The following is a 23,034-nucleotide window of genomic DNA, read 5'->3' as shown; positions in this document are numbered from 1 at the left end:
ATGGCACTAAACACTAGCCCTATTATCTTCTGCCTTTTTCAAGATGGCCTTAGCAATTTGCTTCACTTCTCGATACTCTCTGACCGTCTCAAAATGGAGAAGGACACATTACTCGCTACACTCTGACCTTCTCAAGATGGCGCCAGAGCCATAAATAGTGGCGCTCTCCTGCGACAACTTCCGGTTCAAGCGGAAGGCGGTTTAAGAGGCCGTCCTGGCACCTTGAGGCGTACACCTCCGGACATTCCGGGGCGAATATGGACAGGAGGAAGAAGCCTTTGGACGTCACGGCGTCCTCGGTGAGTACGGGGAATAGAACGGGCTCCGCGTCTCCTCGCCTCCGCAGGATAAGAATCTCGACCTAGCTTGTTTCTTCACTCGGGGGCCCAGACTTGATCTCTCCTCAGAGAGGACCCCGGACCTGGCTTTTCTCTGGAAAAAAAGGAGGAGCGTGCTTGCTTGCTTTCGAGGGGCGGGCCCACTTTCTCACTAATAGAACGCTGGATTTAGCGTCTCCCCTCTGCCGGGGCGCCGGGCCCAGGCTCTCCCCTCGGACGCCGTCCTGAGCCTGGTGTCTTTTCCGGGTTAGGACTGTCCCTGCCTCCCCTCCGCGACGACAGGCCAGGCCTCCTTGGCAGCCTCGTCTCCGTGACTGTCGGAGGGGGACCCCGGCCTCTGCGAGCTGTGCACACACGTTCCCCCCCACCCCCCGGAACAGTAGTGGACTTGTTCCCCGGGGTCCGAGAGGCCCAGCGTCCCCCGGCAGGACGGCTCAACAGTTGTTAATACACCCGTAGGAAGCGCTGCCCGGGAGCTGTAAGGTCTAACAGGATGTAAGCACTTTTGTTAATTCAGTTACTTCTTGAGAGTCCCTTGGACTGCAAGGAGATCAAACCAGTCCATCCTAAAGGAAATCAGTTCTGAATATTCATTGGAAGGACTGATGCTGAAGCTGAAACTCCAGTCCTTTGGCCACCTGATGAAGAACCGACTCACTGTAAAAGACCCTGATGCTGGGAAAGATTGAAGGCAGGAGGAAAAGGGGATGACAGAGGATGAGATGGTTGGATGGCATCACCAACTCAATGGGCATGAATTTGAGCAAGCTCAGGGAGTTGGTGATGGACAGGGAAGCCTGGGGTGGTGCAGTCCATGAGGTCACAAAGAGTGGGACGCGACTGAGCGACTGAGCTGAACTGAGGAAGAAAACCAGTTCTCAGTACTTGTTTGTGCCAGCACTTTATATGCACAGTCTCCCTGTGCTCTACTGACTGCATTAGGAAGCAGGCACTAGTAATATCCCCACTTTATAGATAATGCCACTGAGGCTCAGAAAATGAAGTGGATTTCTCCAGCTCACATACAGAGTTCTTAGTGGTAGAACTGGGCTCACTCAGTCTGGTTGACTCCATGGCAGTTGTCTTTCCCAGTATAGCAGCCAATTGCCTAACCTTTGGCTTAATCTTGGATTTACTGCAGAATGTTGGGGTGCAAGGGATATGAAGGAAATATCCCAATATTTGAGCCCCTTGCCCCCATCTCATACTGAAAATCAGTACTAGTTAATAATGTTTGAGGGCTTCCCGGGTGGCACTAGTGGTAAGGAACCTGCTTGCCAGTGCAGGAGACGGAAGAGATGGGGGGTTCGACCCCTGAATCGGGAAGATCGCCTGGAGGAGGGGATGGGAACCCACTCCAGTACTCTTGCCTGGAGGATCCCATGGACAGAGAAGTCTGGAGAGCTACAGTCCATGGGGTTGCAAAGAGTTTCACATGACTGAAGTGACTTAGCACACACACATAATGTTTGAGGATTAGGAACCAAAAAACTATAAAATTAGTTATTTTTTCCTGATGGGTTAAAATTAGTAATAATAATGTGAATGCCATCTGGGAGCTGACAGTCCTTTTAAAATTCAAAAGTATAGTAGGAAGATGTGCGACTAGAAATTTGATGTGGTTAAGGCTTAAAAGAAAAAGCTTAAGTTTTAAATTTGTTTTTTAAAATTTAGAGTATTAGGTTCTGGGATAAACCAGCCCTTGACGTTATTAAAATCTGTGCCAAACCTATTTTTAAATACTTTCTTCCAAAATAGAAATCACTGAATGCAGTTATTTTGATTTCCTTTAAAAGTAAGTCTGTAATGCGGGGCTTTTTAAGTATTCAGTTTTCAAATGCCTTTTTATATAAGCAGCTGTACTTCGATCTTTAAAAAGGAAACTGCCATTATACCCTTTTGTGCAGAGTAGATAGTGATGATAGATCCAAGTCCCCTGTTCCTTTTCCCCTGGCTTTTCTTGTTCTTAACCACAAGCTAAACTTGTGGTTTCCAAAACTTGCTGAAACAAAATTCATTCAGTCTGTTTTATTTCTAGCTGTTGAAATCTTGCCTGTCCTTTGAGGCTCATTTCAAAGCCATCTCTGATCACTCTGGACAAAAGGAAATACTCCTTTATCTGAATTTTTATGCCACTTAATTTCACTCTTAAAGTCACGTATTACATCTGACTGGTGTTGTAAGTTACATTTCTTACTAGATTGTAGGTTCTTTGAGGCAGGAGTATGTCTAATTCACATTTGTATTCTGCTGTTCAGTGTTAAGTGCCAGACACATACTGGGGTTCAGATTGTTGCCAATCAAAGACGTTTTCCTGTAGAAATAATAAATGGTTGTGATGTTTAAGTGAAATTAAAAAAAAAATTTTTTTTTTTACTTTTACTACATGAAAAAGCTGAGTACAGTGGCAGTCAGAGAGAAAGTGGTTAATGATGTTAGTTGAATCTGAATCTAGAAGATGCAGATTTCATTTGCTTTGCCTTATCATACTCTCTTGGCCCAGAGTAAAGCCTTGAAGTGTTGAAAATTAAATATGTTTACCACAGAGCTGGAATGAAATATGACTTGGATTTATTTTGTACTAGACTCTACATTTAAACATTTAATTTTATATCCACTTTTGTCCATTTATAAGAGCTTGTGATCTTGTTTTCAGAATTATAAAAACTTAGAAATCCAATCACTCATTAGAGTTAATTGTTTTTGTTTTTGTTTTTTTTGCTTATTTGCTTTATTCTAGTTGGTAGACCTTAAGGCTGAACTCTTCCGAAAACAAGAAGAATTCAAACAAGAAAAACTTCTAAAAGATGCTGGAGTTTTGGGAAAACCAAAACCAACCAACAAGGTAAAAATAAAATCTAATTATCTCCATTGACCCCAAACATAGGGGAATTAAACCATAATTAGGTTTTTTGAAAGTGTCCAGGGTATCTGCTACCTATAAATCCTTGTCTTGTATTTGAACATCTGCATAAAATATTTCAAATATTGAAATAGAAATTAGTAAGATTCAAAAGCACATTATAATGCTCTAATTCTTCAGTATGTGAGTGTTTTTCCAATTTTATAAGTAATGGTATCTATTATTTGTATTACTAAATCTTACATATTTTTCATTAAAGTCTTGAATCAGGTTGTAATCATTCAGGAGATTTAAAAAAGTAACTACAATTGTACAAAGAAATTTTTAAATGTAATTTAGGGTCTTTTTTTTTTTTTCCCCCAGCTCCAGCTTTGCTATGTATAGTTTATTTGCAGGACATAAGTTGGCTGTTAGAGGTCCAGTTATTTCCATTGATTCACAAGATCTAATTATCTTTTTTCCCCTTTCTGATGTACAAGTAGAGATTTTTTTAAGTCAGTTGGTGATTCTGTGTTTTTAAATTCTTCTCCAGAAACCAAGTATCTGGAGCAAACAGAATGCAGGAGTTTCTAATCGAGCTGAAAAGGATGCTGAACAGAAGATTGAAGAACAGAAGACTTTGGACAAAGCGAGGTGAAGTTACTCTCTAAAAAATGGAGCTACCTTTGTGGCTCCCTGAGCAAAGAAGTGAAAGTTCACCTTTATTTGATTTACAATTTTAATTTTTATCATCCTTCTATCCTTCAGATACTCTATTATCTGAAAATAATATAGTTTGCAGACATATTTATAATCTTATAAGAAGATAAGACATAGCCTCAGTTTAAAAGATGAAACAGTCCCCCTGTGAGCCCCTGTTAGGCACTGAGATTATCCACAAGTGCTTAAGAAGCTCCCTATGTTGTGGTTCAGGACTGCTAGGTGGTGTGCTGTTGGTAATTAGAAATGGAATTTTCCTCCCAACTGTTTACTATGAAAAGCTTCCAACCAGCAGAATATTTGAAACAAGACTACAGTGAACATTCTAATACTTTTCACCTAAATTCACTACTTAACATCTTTTAAAATTTGCTTTCTTTCCTCCCCTCCCTCTCTTGTGTGTGTAGAGAAAGTTATATTTCAGCGTATATCTTCTATATGATACTATTTTATCAGTGGCATATTTCTGGGATATGGCAGCAGTACAGTGGTTATGCAGGAATAGGGACATTTTCCTGCGTAAACCACAATACCGCTGTCATATCCCAGAAATTTGCCACTGATAAAGTAGTATCATATGGTCCATATTCATATTTCACCAGTTATCCTAGTACAGATATGTCCTTTATTGTTTTTTAAAGCGTTTAATTAAACAGTACGCATTGCATGTAGTTGTCATATCTCTTTAGTCTCTTTGAATAGAAAACAGTTCCTTTGCCTGTTTACATTTTTCTTTAATTGCGGCTGCCCTGAGTCTTTGTTGCAGCATGCAGACTTTCTCTAGTTTTGGCAAGTAGGGGCTGCTCTCTAGTTGTAGTGTGAGGGATTCTCATTGTGGTGACTCTCTTGTTGTAGAGCACGGGCTCTAGGCACAGGAAGCTTCAGCAGTTACACGTGGACTCAGTAATTGTGGCACACAGGCTTGTTTGCCGTGTGGCATGTGGGATCCTAGTTCACAGGTCAGCGACAGAACCTGTGCTCCCTCCATTGGCAGGCAGATTCTCAACCACTGGGCCACCAGGGAAGTCCCTCCCTTGCCTTTTTGTTGTCTGTTACACCATTGACATCATTTGAAAGGTCCAGGCCAATTGTTTCTGCGGTGTCCCACAGTCTGATTAGAGTCAGACTTAATTACCAACGATTGTTAGACTATCTAGGTGATGATATGTCCTGTTGAGTCACATCAGGAGGTTCATGATGTCAGCTTAAGTCATTATTGGTGATGATAAGTTTGATCACTCAGTTAAGGTAGATCTGCTGTAGTTTTCCACTGATAAGATGCTCTTCCTCATTTGAAATTAATAATAATCTAAGGAGGGAAACTGAGGCTCTGTGAATGTTGTGTTCACCAGTGTGTTTTCATGTGATGATTATGTCATCGCTGAGTCAGTTATTACACTGATGATTTCAAAATTAGAATTTTTCTAAATCTGTCATTGTGTGTGTATTATTTTTTCATTCTGTTTACTAGCTGGCGTTCTTCTGTAAAGAAGAGCTCTTCCCTTGTTTGCACTAGCACCCTGGATTCAGAATCCCAAGTTTTCTCTGGCGTGACTGCCATGTGTGTGTTTAGATCCATTGCATAATAAAAAGTTGGCAGTTGAAAATAGTGGTTGCTCAGACTGCTTGGCTCTTCTGGGTCTGAGAGTAAAGGGCAGAATATTAGCCCATTTGGGGATTATTTTCTTAGCATTTGCTGTATCCCCAACATGCTGGAGACTTTACTTAAAGACATGTTCACTGTTGAGACATTTTTCTCACTATTCTACCTTATGCTTAGAATTTTAATTTTGTTGAAAGATGCTGTAACTTTTTTATGCCTTATATGTGTATTTTATTAAGGTGTAATTGAAACATAACATTGTATTAGTTTCAGATGTACAACAGAGTAACTCAATATTTGTATCTATTGTGAAGTGCCCACCACAGTCAGTTCAGTTCAGTTCAGTTGCTCAGTCGTGTCCGACTTTTTGCGACCCCATGAATCGCAGCATGCCAGGCCTCCCTGTCCAGCACCAACTCCCGGAGTTTACCCAAACTCATGTCCATCGAGTTGGTGATGCCATCCAGCCATCTCACTCTGTCGTCCCCTTCTCCTCCTGCCCCCAATCCCTCCCAGCATCAGGGTCTTTTCCAATGAGTCAACTCTTCTCATGAGTTGGCCAGAGTACTGGAGTTTCAGCTTTAGCATCATTCCTTCCAAAGAACACCCAGGACTGATCTCCTTTAGGATGGACTGGTTGGATCTCCTTGCTGTCCGAGGGAGTTTCAAGAGTCTTCTCCAACACCACAGTTCAAAAGTATCAATTCTTTGGTGCTCAGCTTTCTTCACAGTCCAGCTCTCACATCCATACATAACCACTGGAAAAACCATAGCCTTGACTAGACAGACCTTTGTTGGCAAAGTATTGTCTCTGCTTTTCAATATGCTATCTAGGTTGGTCATAACTTTCCTTCCAAGGAGTAAGTGTCTTTTAATTTCATGGCCGCAATCACCATCTGCAGTGATTTTGGAGCCCAAAAAAATAAAGTCTGACACTGTTTCCACTGTTTCCCCATCTATTTACCATGAAGTGATAGGACCAGATGCCCTGATCTTAGTTTTCTGAATGTTGAGCTTTAAGACAACTTTTTCACTCTCGTCTTTCACTTTCACCAAGAGGCTTTTTAGTTCCTCTTCACTTTCTGCCATAAGGGTGGTGTCATCTGCATATGTGAGGTTATTGATATTTCTCCCGGCAGTCTTGATTCCAGCTTGTGCTTCTTCCAGCCCAGCATTTCTCATGATATATAGATCTAATAATTAACTAACTAACATCTATCACCACGCAGTTCGATCCCTGTGTCAGGAAGATCCCCTGGAGAAGGGAATGGCAACCCATTCCAGTATTCTTGCCTGGAGAATCCCATGAACCGAGGAGCCTGGCAGGCTCCAGCCCATGGGATCGCAATGAGTTGCACACGACTGAACGACTAACACTTACTTGACTAGGAACGTTTGAGATCTACTCTTTTAACAGACTTCAGGTATGCAATACAGTATTTAACTGTGGTCATTATGCTGGACGTTGTATCCTCATTCCTAACATACTTTATAACTGGAAGTTTGTACATTTTGACCCATTTCATCCATTTCCTCCCCATCCTCCTGCTGCCTCTGGCAACTGCTCACCGTATCTACAAACTTACTTACTTTTTTTTGGGGGGGCATACCGTGTGGCATGCAGGCTCTTAGTTCTCTGGACAGCCACTTATACGAGGGTGAACCCACGCCCCTGCAGTGGACGCTCAGAGTCTTAACCTCTGGATCACCAGGGAAGTTCCCATACGGTAGTTGTGTTTATTTTGTGAGGAATCTCATACTCTTTCTCCTTAGTGGCTGCCCCAGTTTACACCCCCCCTACACTGCATGAAGGTTCCTTTCCCCACATCCTCACCAGCCGACCCTGGCTCTTTCTTATCTTTTTGTAGCAGCTGTTCTGTCAGGTGTGAGGGGACATCTCACTGTGGTTTCAGTCTCCGTTCCCCTCATGAGTAGTGATGCTGAGCACCTTTTCATGTACCTGTTGTCCATCTGTACGTCTCTGACAAGATGTTTATTCAGGTCGTTTTTTAAAGTCGCGCTGTTTGGTTTTCTTGGTGTTGAGTTGTAAGTTCTTTATTTTGGATATTAAGCCTATGGCAGACATACGATTTGCAAATATTTTCTCCCATTCAGTAATAGGTTGCCTTTTCGTTTTGGTGATGGTCTCCTTTGCTCTGCAGGAGCTTTTTAGTTTGATATAGTCCCTCTTGTTTATTTTTGCTTTTGTTGCTTTTCCTTTTGTTGTCAGATCCGAAAAAATCATTGCCACACTGATGTCAGGAATGTGTTGCCTGTGTTTTCTTCCAGGAGTTTTGTGGCTCCACTGTGAATTTGTAATTCAGGCGTGTAATACAGTTTTTTAGGGTCATCGTTTTGCATGTGGCTGTCCAGTTTTCCCAACACGATTTATTCACGAGGCAGCTCTTTCCCCATTGCATATTCTTGCCTCTTCTGTTGTAAATTAATTGACCACATGTGTGTGGGTTTATCTCTGGGCTGTCTTTCCATTCCGCTGTTCTGTGTGTCTGTTTTTATGCCAGTCCCATACTATTTTGTTTACTATGGCTTTGTATTGGATTGCCTGAAATGTTCATTTGAGTTTCTCCATAACATCTTATGCCCTATTAGCTAACATCATACTCACCATTAGAAATGAAATTTTCTGCTATAATAAAGTACGATCCTTCACAAGCAAACGCTCAGATGACTTCTTTGGTCCTCTTTATCATCATAAGTATTTCTAGAATAAAAGAATTGTCAGCTCTTAGCCACTAAAGAATAAATGTCACTAGAATTAACATGAGCAGAGAGGCTGCTGAATTGAAATGCCAGGGTTGATGTTTGTTTTTTATTAGCTATCTGTCATGAATAATTTATCTATGTTCTGTATAAAACAGGCATTATCATATTTTTAACAGACTTCTAAGAGGTTGGTCTCTACCTCCCTTAGAGAGACCTAATTAGCCAAGGGGAGACCAGGGACCCTTGTATAAAACCAGTGATAGACAGTTACTGTGGAATTTGGTGATCCGTAACAGAAAATGTTTTTGTTTCGATACCTCTCTTTTTTTGGTATTTAATTTGTTGCATTTGGCATTTAAATTAAATTGGAATCTTCATTCATTCATGTATTCATTACTCAAATACTGACTGAACATCTGCTATGCACCAGGCATTGTTTTTGGTTCTTTGGTACAGTCGTGAATGAAAGAAGCATGGGCCAGGCTTTATGTTTAGTTGGCAGAGCAGACCTGGCTGGGTCTGAGGGTTCCCTAAGGGTGGGGACTCAGCTCTAGTCAGCAGGCTGGGCCCCTTGGGCAGGTTGTAGCAGTAAGGCCGGGGAGGGCAGTTTTACCAGGAATGGCAGTGATAAGACCATTTTTATACTTGTCTTTTTTTTTCTCCTAGGGAGAAATTGGAAGAAAAGGCCAAATTATATGAAAAAATGACTAAAGGAGACTTTATAGGTAAATATAATTATTTATGCATCTTTATTTTCTGTAATTCATACAACTCTGTGGTATTTTTTTGTATTTATTAAAATAATTATGAGAATAGGGAGAAACTTAAATAGATTTGACTTTCTGTGTCAGCATCTTCCTAACCCAGGAATCAAACTGGGGTCTCCTGCATTGCTGGTGGATTCTTTACCAGCTGAGCTCCTGGGGAAGGCCTGCCTGTCAGCACAGAGATAAGAAAATCAGCGATAGTTTTTATTTGCCCCGTGGGTGCTGGGCCTGTAAAGCACTATAGAGGGACAAGTCAGTACAGTGTTAGCCAGATGCTCTGCCTCTGCCCTCAACGGAGGCATCATCAGTGGAGGAAAATGGCACAGAAGAAGACAAGTTTAGGGAAAAAGGTCTAAATAGACCATGATTACAAACAGTTATGGTTGTGTTTAAGGAAAAACAACCTGAGGGGAATTATGGTTATATCAGAGTACTGGAGTTATCATTCCTTTTCCCCTGTTTTTCTCCCCTCTGTGTTTAATTTTATTCCTTGAAGTGCTTATAGTTGCTTTTGTAATTTATTTTTTAAAAAGTAAAACATTTTTTACTGTGCTGTACAGCATGCAGGATCTTAGTTCCCCGACCAGGGATCGAACTTATACCCTCTGCGGTGGAAGCTCAAAGCCTTAACCACTCTGCTGCCTGGGAAGCTGGTTATAGTTGCTTCTAAGATAATAATTAAAAGATCCTCCCTCATACCTCCCTCATACCTGCCTCACAGAAAGGAAACCCAACCTAGAGTTCAACAGCAGTGCAAGAGATTTTACAGGGCAGTGCCTCTCTTACTGCCCTAAAAGGCATATGCTGAAGTCTTTAGGGAGAAGGTGGCTCTGACGGGGTCTTAAAGGTTTTGGAGAACTGGAGTAGGGCTTCTGCAGTGGGGAATGGGGAGAGCAGAGGGAAGAGAGGCCCACAGCTGGCTGGGCTGACTTGCGGGGCTAGGGCTGAGGGCCAGGCGGGGCACGCAGCAGGAGAGGAGGGGCTGGACCCTGATCACAGCTGCCTAGACAGCAGAGCCACGTTCCCGTGCTGGGAGCCCAGCAGGGCCGGGCTGGGTGCTCACAAAGCTGAGGGCCCTGGGGGAGGCCCTGCCTTCCCCCTGAAGAAGCAGCAGGTGTCAGCCAGCCAGGAGGCCTCACTGTTTTGTGGTCTTATTTAACTCAGCTGTGGGAAAATGTATTTCTTTCCCAGTTGAATTATGTGTTCTTGTGGCTAAAAATATAGTCTTTTTTCATTTGATTCAAACTTTACTTATATTGTTAATATAGAATCAAGATAAAGGAGTGTGTGGACATGGAGATTTGGTTCTGTCCATACTGGCAGGCCCACCTCCTGATGGGCTTATTGGACCAGCATGTTTGGGCAAGTTTTGGAGCCTCAGTTATTTTCCACTGTACAGTGAGGGTAACATCAACCCCTGGTAGTAGGGAACCTACCATCTGTTCCTTAGAGCTTAAATCCAGCAGAGTGAAACTTGATGCATACATTGTTCATGAATGCATCCGCTGTCCTGTGTTAAATTAGAATCATGGGTCACTATTTAACTTTCAGTGTAGGTTTTGGCTCAAGTAGATAAGGCCTGCAGATAGATGGCACGTTAGACATTTCTGTATGCCCTGCAGATCCTGGCCCCAGGCCTCACCTGAAGGTGGTGTTCATGGATTGAAAAGAATTCAGATGACTTCTTTTACCTGTGTTAGGACCCTTCAAACACTTGGCATCCCGCAGCAGTATACCCAGGGTTATGGGATACGACCCATGTGGTTAGAGACGGGGAATCACTGAGTCACAAATGCTTACTGAGCAGTGCTGTTCTGCCTCTGTGTTATCTGATTGGCTAGATGAGTCTATTGAAGTCAGACACTTTTATCTTCTAGTCTTGTTACTGATGAGGCAACAGAAAACTGCAGGCTTTTAAAGATTTTTTTTATGTGGTATGTGTGTCCAGTGGCCTGTCTACAGCTTCTCTGTCAGGCCCCCAGGAGGCTCTGTGCCTTTTAAGCTTTTAGGGGGCAGGTGGAGACCTCGACTGGTGAACTGTCAGCGGGTGTAGCCGCCCAGTGGTGACTGTGACTGTTCCATTCAGTTCCATGCATCTGAAAATTGATTTTTGTGTCCTAGATGAAGAAGTGGAGGATATGTACCTTGTGGATTTCACCCAGAAGATGATAGACAAACACAAAGAAATGGAATCTATTGGCGCCAATAGAGGTTACAGAAAGACCGAAGAAAGCGACGATGATGAGGGAGCTCTTTCTGAAAAAGATATTCCTCCGCCCCAGGATCCCAGTGAAGAATGGTTGGTGATATTATGCCATTTGGTCATGTTAATGTTGTCAGACTTGGGTTTACTTTTTGAGAGCCATATTATTTTGCTATTACCAAGCCATTTCTCTCTAGTGTTTAGAGACTCCACTGAAAGTAGGATTGCATTTATAGGTGTAGACGTAGTAGCTGCTACTTAAAATAATTAATAATTACAAATAGACTGTGTTCCTGCCATGTGCCAGGCACTGTGCCAGGCGTGGAGGCATTGTTTCCCCTGTTTCATTGATGTGGAAGAGTTGTTTAGGCAGAAGAATGTTCCTTTCTACCCACCCTGCTGCCTTACCCAGGTCCTTATTCAGGCATCATCATGTAGATAGCATGAGCTCTGTTTCCAGTGAAATCAGGCTGGCACAACTGATCCGGTGAGCCTTACCCTGGCTGTGGCATTTCTGCCAGTATGGTTTAGGGTATCACGGACCTGTGTCTGGACAGCATGGACTCCGCCTTTCACTGGTGGTACAGTTGTGATCAGGTTCCTACCCTCTCTTGGCTTCAGTTTCCTCGTCTGCAAAACAGGAATGGTGATGCCTAGTAGGTGAATGATGGAGAAACCAAACCAGTCTTTTCTTTACAAAGAAACCGCAGAGGAAATGCCATGGTGATTTTTCTGTACCTAAGACGTTGTTTAGAAACTTGTTGAGAAGCGCTTGTGATTGCATGCAGGTGCACTGACGCTGTGTTCCTGGGAGTAACCCTGCCTGACCTTTGCTGCCGCCGTGGAGCCCACCCCTCCCCGCTGAAGGCTCAGATGTCCATATCATGGGAATGTTTTTTAGGAACTGCTTAGGGTTGTCAGCGGGACCTGTTGATCTTTCGTCAGCCATTCCCCCCACGGGAAGGAGTCTTTTATGAGTGAAGAGAGTGGCCCCCGCTGCTCGGGAACGCAGAGTACGTGCATCCTCATGCTGCAGCAGGGTCTTCTTACCAGCCTTGTAAACCACTTCCATCTGAGGTGGCCTTAGCGGCCGTGCGCTCGCTGTAGCGTCACAGGGGAGCGGGTGTGATGCCGTCCCTTTCGTCATACTTCTCTTCAGCATTTCTAGTCTAAATGGTCTCTCCCTCGTCTGGACTCTGATAGCACTTAAACACACCTTCTGCTCCTTTGGGTCTCGTTTAGTCGCTAAGTTGTGTCTGACTCTTTGCAACCCCATGAACTGTAGCCCGCCAGACTCCTCTATCCATGGAATTTTCCAGGCAAGAATACTGGAGTGGGTTGTCATTTTCTCCTCCAGGGATCTTCCCAACCCAAAACTTGAACCCGCATCTCCTGCATCTCCTGCACTGGCAGCTGAATTCTTTACCGCTGAGTGACCTGAGAAGCCTGTATTGACGCATAACTGGCCTCATTACCAGAAAAGGATTGAGGCAGACTTTTGCTGCTTTTTAGACCCTGCCTGCTCTTGTTAGGCGGAGAAGGCAATGGCACCCCACTCCAGTACTCTTGCCTGGAAAATCCCATGGACGGAGGGGCCTGGTGGGCTGCAGTCCATGGGGTCGCTGGGAGTCGGACACGACTGAGCGACTTCACTTTCACTTTTTACTTTCATGCATTGGAGAAGGAAGTGGCAGCCCACTCCAGTGTTCTTGCCTGGAGAATCCCAGGGACGGGGGAGCCTGGTGGGCTGCCGTCCATGGGGTCACACAGATTTGGACACGACTGAAGCAACTTAGCAACTCTTGTTAGGAGCGTTTCAAGGGTCTGTGCCCTAACTTCCCCCAGCATCCTGTGAAGAGGGCATGACTGAGGCCTCCTGTGTTCCCCTCTGGCCTCAGGTGATTGTTTCCCTGAGAGCTTGCGCATTGATTTTTGTTGCTGGCTCCTGTCCTGCCACTTCTGTTTCAATGAGATCTGTATGTTTTGGAGGCCTTTTCCAGAGACAGAATAGCTTATGATTGCTTTTCATAGCAGAAATCTCCTCTCCTTTGAAATTAATGTCTCCCCACCTTATTAATGCCTCTATGATTACAAACAATTTGTTACTGATTTGAAGACCTTGAAGGGCAATTGAAGGTGTCACGTGCCCCACAGGGTGAAGGAAGATGCACTGAAAGCAGTTCTGACACTTTTTTTATTTCTAAATTAGGTTCCAGAATTGTAGCTGCTTGTAAAATCCTTTTGCAGTTAAGTTCCAGGTGGTGGAAAATCTTTCCACAAAAATACTGTAAATAATTACTCAGACCATCTGGTTAGGTGGTTTTGGTTCTCCATTCATTGAAGGAAAAGAAGAAAAGGGAGAAACTGCTTGTTGCTGTTGGAGGTTTTATTTCTGTGGCCATCAGCTTTAGAACTGTAGCTGTGGATTCCCAAGCTCACCTTTTAAATCACAGGCTGACAGTTGAACTTGGCATGTTCAGCTGGAAAGAAAAGACGTGCAGAGCCACAAGGCACACGCGTGGGGATCTGAGCTTGGGTTGGTCCAGCAGCAGTGCTGGCCCTGCTGTGCTTTTAGCCTCCTGCCAAAGGGTCTGGGGCAGCCCCTACCTGTAATTTAAAACATTAAAAGTCTTTTGCATCGCAATGCAAATGAAATGCTATCCATGAACACCTGCCCTTATTTCCTGTTGTGGGCACTGGAGTACTTCACTGGCCTTGCTGGCTGCCTGGTTTCCCTGCTTGCTGCATGAAACAAGGTACTTACTTTGGGTACTTTGGCCACCTCATGCGAAGATTTGACTCATTGGAAAAGACTCTGATGCTGGGAAGGATTGAGGGCAGGAGGAGAAGGGGACGACAGAGGATGAAATGGCTGGATGGCGTCACTGACTCGATGGACGTGAGTCTGAGTGAACTTCGGGAGATGGTGATGGACAGGGAGGCCTGGTGTGCTGTGATTCATGGGGTCTCATAAAGAGTCGGACCCGACTGAGCGACTGAACTGAACTGAGGAAAGAAGAACAAGGGTAAAAGATAACAGACTGGCCCGCTGTTGAGGTGCTTTTGCAGTACAAAATGTGTGTTGCCTTGGCTTCCTCCTAGTTAAAAAGAGCCTTTCAGAATACTTCTATTTGGTTCAGTTCAGTCATGTCCAACTCTTTGCGACCCGTGGACTGCAGCATGCCAGGCCTCCCTGTCCATCACCAACTCCCGGAGTTTATTCAAACTCATGTCCATTGAGTCGTTGATACCATTCAACCATCTCATCCTCTGTCGTCCCCTTCTCCTCCTGCCCTCGATTGTGCCCAGCATCAGGGTCTCTTCCAGTGAGTCAGTTCTTCGCATCAGGTGGCAAAGTACTGGAGTTTTCAGCTTTAGCATCAGTCCTTCCAGTGGATATTCAGGACTGATCTTCAGAATAGACTGGTTGGATCACCTTGCAGTCCAAGAGACTCTCAAGAGTCTTCTCCAACACCACAGTTCAAAAGCATCAGTTCTTCAGTGCCCAGCTTTCTTTTTAGTCCAACACTCACATCCATACATGACTACTGGGAAAACCATATCCTTGACTAGACGGACCTTTGTCAGCAAAGTAATGTCTCTGCTTTTTAATATGCTGTCTAGGCTGGTCGTAGCTCTTCTTCCAAGGAGCAAGTTGCTTTTAATTTCATGGCTGCAGTCACCATTTGCAGTCATTTTGGAGCCCAAGAAATTAAAGTCTGTCACTGTTTCCCCATCTGTTGTTTCCCCACCTATTTACCATGAAGTGATGGGACCGGGTGCCATGATCTTAGTTTTCTGAACGTTGAGTTTTAAGCCAACTTTTTCACTCTCCTCTTTCACTTTCATCAAGAAGCTCTTTAATTATTCTTCGCTTTCTTCTATATTTCTGTTAAATTTTTAATCCACTGGGAAGAATTGTATCAATTAGAAGAAACAAAGGAAACAAAAACCATCAAATTTGGGAAGACTGTGAGGAGGTGAACAAATCTGCTACAGAGCATAGTTATTATGATGCTGAGAGAATATTTGAAAAGGTGTTCAGTTCAGTCGCTCAGTCGTGTCTGACTCTTTGCGACCCCACAAACTGCAGCGCGCCAGGCCTCCCTGTCCATCACCATCCCCGGAGTTCACCCAAACTCATGTCCATTCAATCAGTGATGCCATCCAACCATCTCATCCTCTGTCGTCCCCTTCTCCTCCCACCTTCAATCTTTCCCAACATCAGGGTCTTTTCCAGTGAGTCATCTCTTCGCATCAGGTGGCCAAAGGATTGGGAGTTTCAGCTTCAACATCAGTGCTTCCAATGAACACCTAGGACTGATCTCTTTTAGGATGGACTGGTTGGATCTCCTTGCAAATGTGTAAACCAGGTTAAAGTAATTTCTGAGATAGTGCAGCAGGGGTCTGTGTGGAGTTTTATCTTTGAGATCGGAGATACACATGATCAGTCATTTTCTACAGTTTCTAAAACTAAGATTTAATCAAGGATGCAATGAACCTATTGTGTGTCAACTTTTAAGTTTGAAGAGCATGTTTCTACCAATGGTGGTGGTCAACCACCACCCTCAGGTTGAGGGTTTTTCTTGGTGATGTGTGTTAGTCGCTCAGTCGTGTCCGACTCTTTGTGAGCCTATGGACTGTAGCTGCCAGGCTCCTCTGTCCATGGGATTCTCCAGGCAAGAATACTGGAGTGGGTTGCCATGCCCTTCTCCAGGGGTTCTTCCCAACCCATGGATTGAATGTGGGTCTCCCGCATTGCAGGCAGATTATTTACAGTTTGAGTTACCCAGGAAGCCCTTGGTGATGGGTTTGTGATGGAGCCTATATTAACTTTTCATTGTGCACCAGCTCCTTATCTTAGGGAACCGTGTGTTAGGTACAGTTTTTCATGTCTTTTCACTTTTATTTCAGGGTGGATTATGTGGATTCTTTAGGGCGATCCCGGCGCTGTATGAGAAAGGATTTGCCAGATCTGCTGGAAATGGATAAAAATCTTCAGGGGAGGCTGTAAGTGTGTGACACACAACGCTCTGCCCAGGTCTGACATGCAGACACAGGGATTGTTTTGTGAGCACGGCTATTTTTAGTTAATTTTCTCTGGGGCTCTGTTGTAAGAATATTTTTTAATGTGTAAGACTGTTTGCAGGAAGCACTTTTTGTGGTTACATGCACATGCACACATAGTCCACATTCAGAGAACACCTTGGATGGTTGGTCACCCATACTGAAAGGAGTGAGCTAGAGCCTGTCTGTTCACTTGGGAGCATGTCTGCCTACAGAGTAACGGAGAATGAGCCCAGAGTAAATGAACAAACCACTGCATAGAAAGTGCATTCAAGAATATAGATTTGGTAATCCCGCAGCAGATAAAGTCATGGACCCAGACAAGGTGGGGGCAGGGAGGAAGGTCGCTTAACTCTTTCTTTATACCTTTTTGCATTTTGAAATAAGAATTTATGGCTAGATTTTTTTCCGTGGCACCTGAAGAGGTAATTTGTAAAAAACATCACAGAGAATAAAATCCTTCTTCCCAAGGGCAGCTATTGTGTGAAAAGTGTTGGGAGAAGCTCCACCTTGTCCATGCCAGGTAGGCCTGGGCCTGGCACAGGGAAGGAAGTGGGGAAGCCCTGAGCCACCGCCTGGGACACCAGGCCCTGCACGGGAGGCCCCCACTGAAGGCCCATAGTTCCTTGCCCTGCCTGGCCTGCCCCTTCAATTCAGCCCAAGACCAGGCTGGGAAGGAAAGAGATGTGAGTGCTGAGGCAAGATTTTATTATGCTAATATAACGAGCTGCCTGCTTGGATTAAAGAAAGAAAGAAATAGTTTTTTTGCAGTTTCCCAGTAGTAGTATGAGTCAGAAACCTCCATAAGGAACTGTCCTCTTCACAACTAGAGTTACTCATCCATGACCCCAAATGTCTGAACCGAAGCATTGCTATGCTACAGCTCGTACCTAAGATGATTTTTGCTCTATTTGCCTAGTTTCGTTAGTCCTGCAAATGAGAAAACCTTACTGTCTGAAGATATGAGAAAAGAGCTCCAGCGCCAGCAATGGGAGGAAGAAGAGAGGGAGGCCCTGAGAAGGCCAATGGGGCCCGTACATTATGAAGACATCCGTGAAAATGGTACAGTCATCTGGCAGATTTTTTAAGTCATTTTTTTTTCTTGAACATTTAAATGGCAGGTGGGAAAGGAAGTATTCACAAAGAAACAGCTCTTCTGTATAAATAAATAATTCTACTTTTGGAGTTGAAAATAACTGTTCACTTTTTAACCTAACAAAGGGTCTGTTAATCCAAGTGTGTGCCCCAAGAATAGTGAAGACAGCCTGTGACTAAAAAGTTAATGAATACTTGTTGCGTTTATCACTTGGCAAATAGAGTGAAAGAAACTTCTAATGTTTTTTACCTGCTTCTTAAAAAAAAAGTGTGGAAGACATCCCTGTGTTCCTTTCTGCTTTGGTGGAAATTTGTCCTGAATCTAATTTACTGAGCAGGGAAATCTAATCTTTGGGGTAATTTTTACTTATTTCAGAGGCCTGGCTAGAAATTTGGCGTAAATCTAATTCACTGAGAAGGGAAATCTAATCTTTGGGGTAATTTCTACCTATTTCAGAGGCCCGGCAACTTGGTGTTGGATACTTTGCTTTTGCCCGAGATAAAGAGTTGAGAAACAAGCAGATGAAGACCTTAGAAATGCTACGTGAACAGGTACAGATTAAACTCAGTTGACTCGAAGGATTTGAACAGTTGGGTTTCTCATTGAATCATACTGTAAAAAAAAAAAAAAAATCTAGTAAAATTAATTAGAAATGTACATAGCTATTCAGAATTCAGACAGGTTTCATAAAGATAATTGCTGTATTATTTTGGTGTTTCAGACTTTAATATTATAGTTGTTCAAAAGTAACCTGTGTGACTTTGATTTTTTAAATTTATTTTCCAATATGGCACTTTTAAAGTGGCCTGGGTAAGAAAATGGAAAGTTATTAGAGGGGGATTAAGGAATTAGCAGAATTCGTTGGTTTCCTAAAATGTTAACTCTTCTGGGATGCTCTGTGAACTGAACTTCAGAAAATGTCAAAGGGCTTGTATAAGAGGACTTACACAAGGATATTCATTTTGAACATTTCAACAGATGGCTTCTAAGAGGTGGCAGAAAAGTCAATTTATTTTTAGAATAAAATTATTTCATCCTTTTCAACAGAAATATTGTGAATGGGGCTAATCATTTTGTAATTTTCTGTCCTGTTCAGACAACAGATCAGAGAACAAAACGAGAAAATATAAAGGAAAAGAGAAAAGCCATATTAGAAGCAAGACTTGCCAAACTCCGACAGAAAAAGATGAAAAAATCAAAAGAAGATGGAGCAGAGGAAGAAAACAGAGGTACATCATGGTTGTGTTTCTAAATCTCAAAAGGAAATATTTTAGTTCCATTGACATCTCAGTAGTAGGAATGGCAGTGCAGAAATCAACCATCTAGTTTTATTTTCTGAGCAAGCAGTGCACCTCAGAGGTACATCCAGGAACAGGAACAGTTTTCACTCCCAAGAAAATACCAGGTTGTAGACAAGGATGTTAGCGGTACATTTTGTTGCTTCATACAATAGCACGGTTCAGTAAGTGAGACCTAGAGGTAAATGCTTAAAAGGTATTTTAGGATAAAGTTTAGTTGTGCATGTACATATTTTAGGTCTATTTTCTTTGGCTGTGGCAGCAGTTTTTGTTGGTTATTATAACTGTGTTTTAAAGAAGACATGCATACAGAAAGGTAGTAAATAATTTACAAATGTGGGTAGAGACAGCTTACCACATCTGTCTGTTACAATGCTTGGAAACACTTCAGTACTGTGGTCAGACACACTCACTGTGTGAGTTAACGCTCGTCTGGGCTGAACTGCCCAACAGACTGCATAGACTGGCTCAAACCAGCTGGATGTCTGCTTCTCGAGTTTAACATTGCAGCGCTGGGGGGTGTCCAGGGCAGGTGGTAGCTCTGCCCCAGATGGTCACCTGTTCTCCCACTTCCTCCTGTCTTACTGCTTCTGCCGTTCCCTAGAGGGTTGCTGTCACCTGCAGGGTCACTAGCTCCCCAGGACCTGTTCATGATTCAGCCCAGGGGAAGAATGGGCAGGAACCAGCTACCTTTCTAGGAATGTGCTTTGGGATTCACACACAACCTTCTCACTTACATCCCAGTGGGGCGGATAGAAGCTTCTCCAGCTCTAACATAAGCCCATGCCATTTTAAAATTCTGAACTCACTTCAGTTTAGCTTTGAAAAGAGATTGAGACACTTAAAAATTGGAAGATGGCCCATTTAGTTTTGTATAAATGCTGTCTTCCCGTGACATGTTAAATCTGTGTATTGTTTCTCTGTTTTTGCTCTACTCCTGAACATGTCATTTCCACAAGATGTGAAGTGCCACCAGCGTTTTTTTAAAACACCGTTTTTTTTTTTTTAAATATGGCCAGAATAGCCTGCTGACTGTCATCAGGCTCCAGCTCTCTCGTCATCCTTGCTTTGCCTGAGAGTCTTTCTTTGAGTAATTGAAGGGTTTCTGGTCCTTCGATTGTTGATCAGGGGAGGTGGGGTGTCATAGTGTCAAACAGAGACTTTGAAATCCATCCAATCTGGGTTTGAATCCCGGCTCTTCACTATTTACCTTTGTAGCATTTCTGATGTTAATTTTCCTTATCTGTAAAATGGGGATAAAATGGAGTACCAATCCTGAGTTTGTTTGGGTTGTGAAAGAGCTAAGTGAATTACTGTGTACAAAGTGCTTAGCCTACAACCCGGCATATAATAGGTGCTCAGTGAACACCAGATATTGCTTGTACTCTCAGGATAAGTATGTTCTATTTAACTTTTTAAAGTAGTCGTAAGCTTTATTGTAATGAAGTCTTATTTCCTTTACAAAAATAGATGGAGATGTTATTGGACCTTTGCCCCCAGAACCAGAGGTCACGCCAGCTCCTCGTACAGCTGCCCAGAGTAGCAAAGTAGAAGTCATCGTTCAGGAGAGGAGAGATACCAGACCCGGGGTGCCGCACGTCCGCGAGTGGGACAGAGGAAAAGGTGAGGGGTCGGTTCTCCCGAGCAGAGTGTGACTCTGGTTCAGGAGGGGAAGGATATCAGGCCCGGGGTGCCACATGTCCTTGAGTGGGACAGAAGAAAGGTGAGGGGTCCGTTCTCCCGAGCAGACTGTGATTCTGGTGAGTCTTAGTGGTCCTGGGAAGCTTAAAGGATTCTCTAGGTCCTTGAGCTTGTTTCTTCTCAATAACCAGGCGCACTAGAAAGTGTGACATAGAAGACCAGGGTCTGCAAGGCATCATGCCTAAAGGATGAGGTATTTTAAAGACGCACTTGAGGGCAGGTTTCGGAAATTCCTGCTGCCCTTTTGTGGTTTTACAGCTTCGGGATAGTATTTGTCCAGAATTTCTCTTTTAAAGTCTTAGGAAAGTTTGGTACTTTAATGTAGTCTGTGTTTTTAACAGTCTCTTTTGTGCTCGCTTGAAAACAATCTGCGTCCAAGTATATTAACTTGAATTCACACATGGTTCCACTGGTTTATGCAAATTTTTCTTTAAGTTTTTTTCTGTAAAGACACTGTGGTACCTGCAGTGGCCTCTCTTTGGGGAAAGACTCTGGTTTATGCCATTTTGAAAACAATCATTTCAGTGGTACATTGGCTTAAAGTGTTGAAGCCTGTGAGATCCACGACTCAAGTGAAAGATGCGGATGGTGCGTGGCTTTGGTTTGTGCCGCGGTTAGAGACAGATAGCTCTGCACAGTGCCTTTTGTGTCTTCTAAAACTCAGTAGAGGACAAAACTTGTGTTTTGCTATGAAGTACCTATAACGTGTCAAGCAAATGATTTAAACACTTAGTTATTTCTGTTTTAGTGCTTTTTTGGCATTGTCTCCAGAACCTGCCAACCTTCTTTCTCCGCGGAGCCTTCCTTGAGCTTTTCTCTCTGTGGGACTGTTCACTCTTTGTTTCTTAGTCTGCTTCCTTCCATGTACTTTTGTGGGCATTGCATGTACCTTGTAGTTTAGTTCTCCAGAGAATTTAAGGTGGCTTTTAAGAAATACATATGATAATTAAGAACCAAAAACATTCAAATGACTCAATAATCAGTTCTAATAACACTTTATTTTTACTAGACTTTTCCTTTGGGTACTGGTCGAAGAGGCAGTCAGATCTCCGGGCTGAGAGAGACCCTGAGTTTGCACCACCATCGTATTACTTTGTGGACCAAAAGAGAACTGAGTCTCTGAGCAGCCAGGCATGGAGCCGACCTGCCCCTGCACAGAGGGACCCAGGGCAGCACTCTGGCCAGAGCCACGACCCCTGCGCGTCACAGACATCATCTGCTCCTGCCCCCAGCAGCCCGCCACAAGCGCCGACGGTCACTTTTGAAACTCTGGATGATATGATATCATATTATAAACAAGTAACATGAAGTTAAAAACACTATAACTTGGGTCTGTACTGTTAATGGTGCCTTCCTCTCCCACAGTGGAGAAAATAACTTTAAGGACTGAATTGTAACTTTCTCTTCCTGTCCTTTCCCTGAAGACCCAGACTTCAGGCTGGATTTGTCAGCAGGGAAGAAAGTGAATGGTACTGTGGGAACTCTGGCCACTTAGCTGTTCATTTCATTCTGATCGGTATGGAGACACCAGTTCATCTGGATTTACATGTGAGCTGAGATAGAGTAGACATATTCTGTAATATTTGATACTGAGGAATCTGTAATCCTAAGGAATCTGTAATCTTGTCTCTCATGCCCACTCCGATGACTTACTCAAATTTAAAGGCTCCATTTCTTTCCTTTTGCCAGTGCTGGCTGGCAGATGTCTTTGTTCCAAGCATTCAGCTTCCAAGTCAGTTGATGGAGCATCTGTTAGGAAGAATTTCAGCCTGCCAAATGGTAGCACAGAAGGGGACATTGGGGGACGAAGTGATCTGGTCTCCAGGAGGACCCTGACACTGGTGGAGAATTTAGGGTATCATTTGAAATGATCAGGAAGACCAGGGAGGACTTTGTAGTCCAGAAAAGTAGATGTTCATGTCACTTGCAGAGTAGGCATTCAGTAAGCGTTTATAGTGACGGGCACACGTGGAGGCTGCTGGGCCTCGTCAGCGAGCAAGATGCATCTTAGCCATCAGAGTCAGTTTTTCAGCTCCGCCCGCTCTTCTGGTGCTGCGGATCTAGGCCCTCACCTCACTTGAGAGCCGACTCATCCCAGCCTGAGTGGGATGGACTTGGGCTGGAGTGAGGGGCTGCTAGATCCCTTTGTCTTTGCTAACAACAGGTGGGTTAGCAGTGCTCCAGAAGGACCTCCTGTGCCTGGGTACATCTGTGTGCTCTCCCAGTGTCCTCTTCACAGCTGCAGACAAGCAGTAGAAGTTGGCCACCAGGCCCACCGGGCTGTTACAGCTTCCTCCCTCGCCAGTGAGTCCTGTAAGAAGCACTGGAGCAGATCTTCCAAGGGCCTGCAGGAGCCCGTGGTCTCCGATCCACAGCACGGCGGTATTGCTGTGAGGGCCCCGTTGTCATTACAGAGTGCAAGCTGGAGCACAGGGTCGGTGACTCGTCACGCGCTATCCAAGTGGCAGATGGCGTAGGTGGTGTTCCAGACTCCTGCTTTCTCCAGCACCCTCTGCTCTCTGTTTAACCCCAGTATTGAGCAGTATTAAAATCCCAAATTCTTACCAACTTAACCTCTGAAGTCCAGATCAAGGGCAGAGTTGCAAGACCTACAAAAGGTCATTTTGTCAGGCAAATACATCTAGGAAAAATAATTCATGAAAACCAACTGACCA

At 43.8% G+C, this 23,034-nt stretch overlaps 1 protein-coding gene across 1 annotated transcript; it reads left to right on the top strand.

The window, feature by feature from the left end:
- The first annotated feature begins 114 nt into the window (after positions 1–114).
- Positions 115–21,684, top strand: CCDC174 (coiled-coil domain containing 174). The gene is made up of 11 exons (XM_055557019.1): positions 115–299; positions 3,079–3,183; positions 3,734–3,834; positions 8,894–8,952; positions 11,116–11,293; positions 16,112–16,207; positions 17,184–17,326; positions 17,817–17,911; positions 18,457–18,589; positions 20,129–20,281; positions 21,369–21,684. The coding sequence occupies exons 1-11, from the start codon at positions 258–260 to the stop codon at positions 21,665–21,667; spliced, it is 1,404 nt and encodes a 467-aa protein (XP_055412994.1). The 5' UTR covers positions 115–257; the 3' UTR covers positions 21,668–21,684.
- The last annotated feature ends 1,350 nt before the right edge of the window (positions 21,685–23,034 follow it).

Source organism: Bubalus kerabau, chromosome 20 (genome assembly GCF_029407905.1).
Source record: "Bubalus kerabau isolate K-KA32 ecotype Philippines breed swamp buffalo chromosome 20, PCC_UOA_SB_1v2, whole genome shotgun sequence".
Lineage (NCBI taxonomy): Eukaryota > Metazoa > Chordata > Mammalia > Artiodactyla > Bovidae > Bubalus > Bubalus kerabau.
The sequence above is the reverse complement of the archived record's forward strand: the minus strand, read 5'-3'. Positions and strand labels throughout refer to the sequence as shown.

Coding starts and splice junctions, on each gene's coding strand:
- CCDC174 (XM_055557019.1), top strand. CDS start 258: ATGGACAGGAGGAAGAAGCCTTTGGACGTCACGGCGTCCTCG. Junction 18,590..20,128: donor AGCAGAGGAAGAAAACAGAG/GTACATCATGGT, acceptor TTACAAAAATAG/ATGGAGATGTTATTGGACCT. Junction 20,282..21,368: donor CGAGTGGGACAGAGGAAAAG/GTGAGGGGTCGG, acceptor TATTTTTACTAG/ACTTTTCCTTTGGGTACTGG.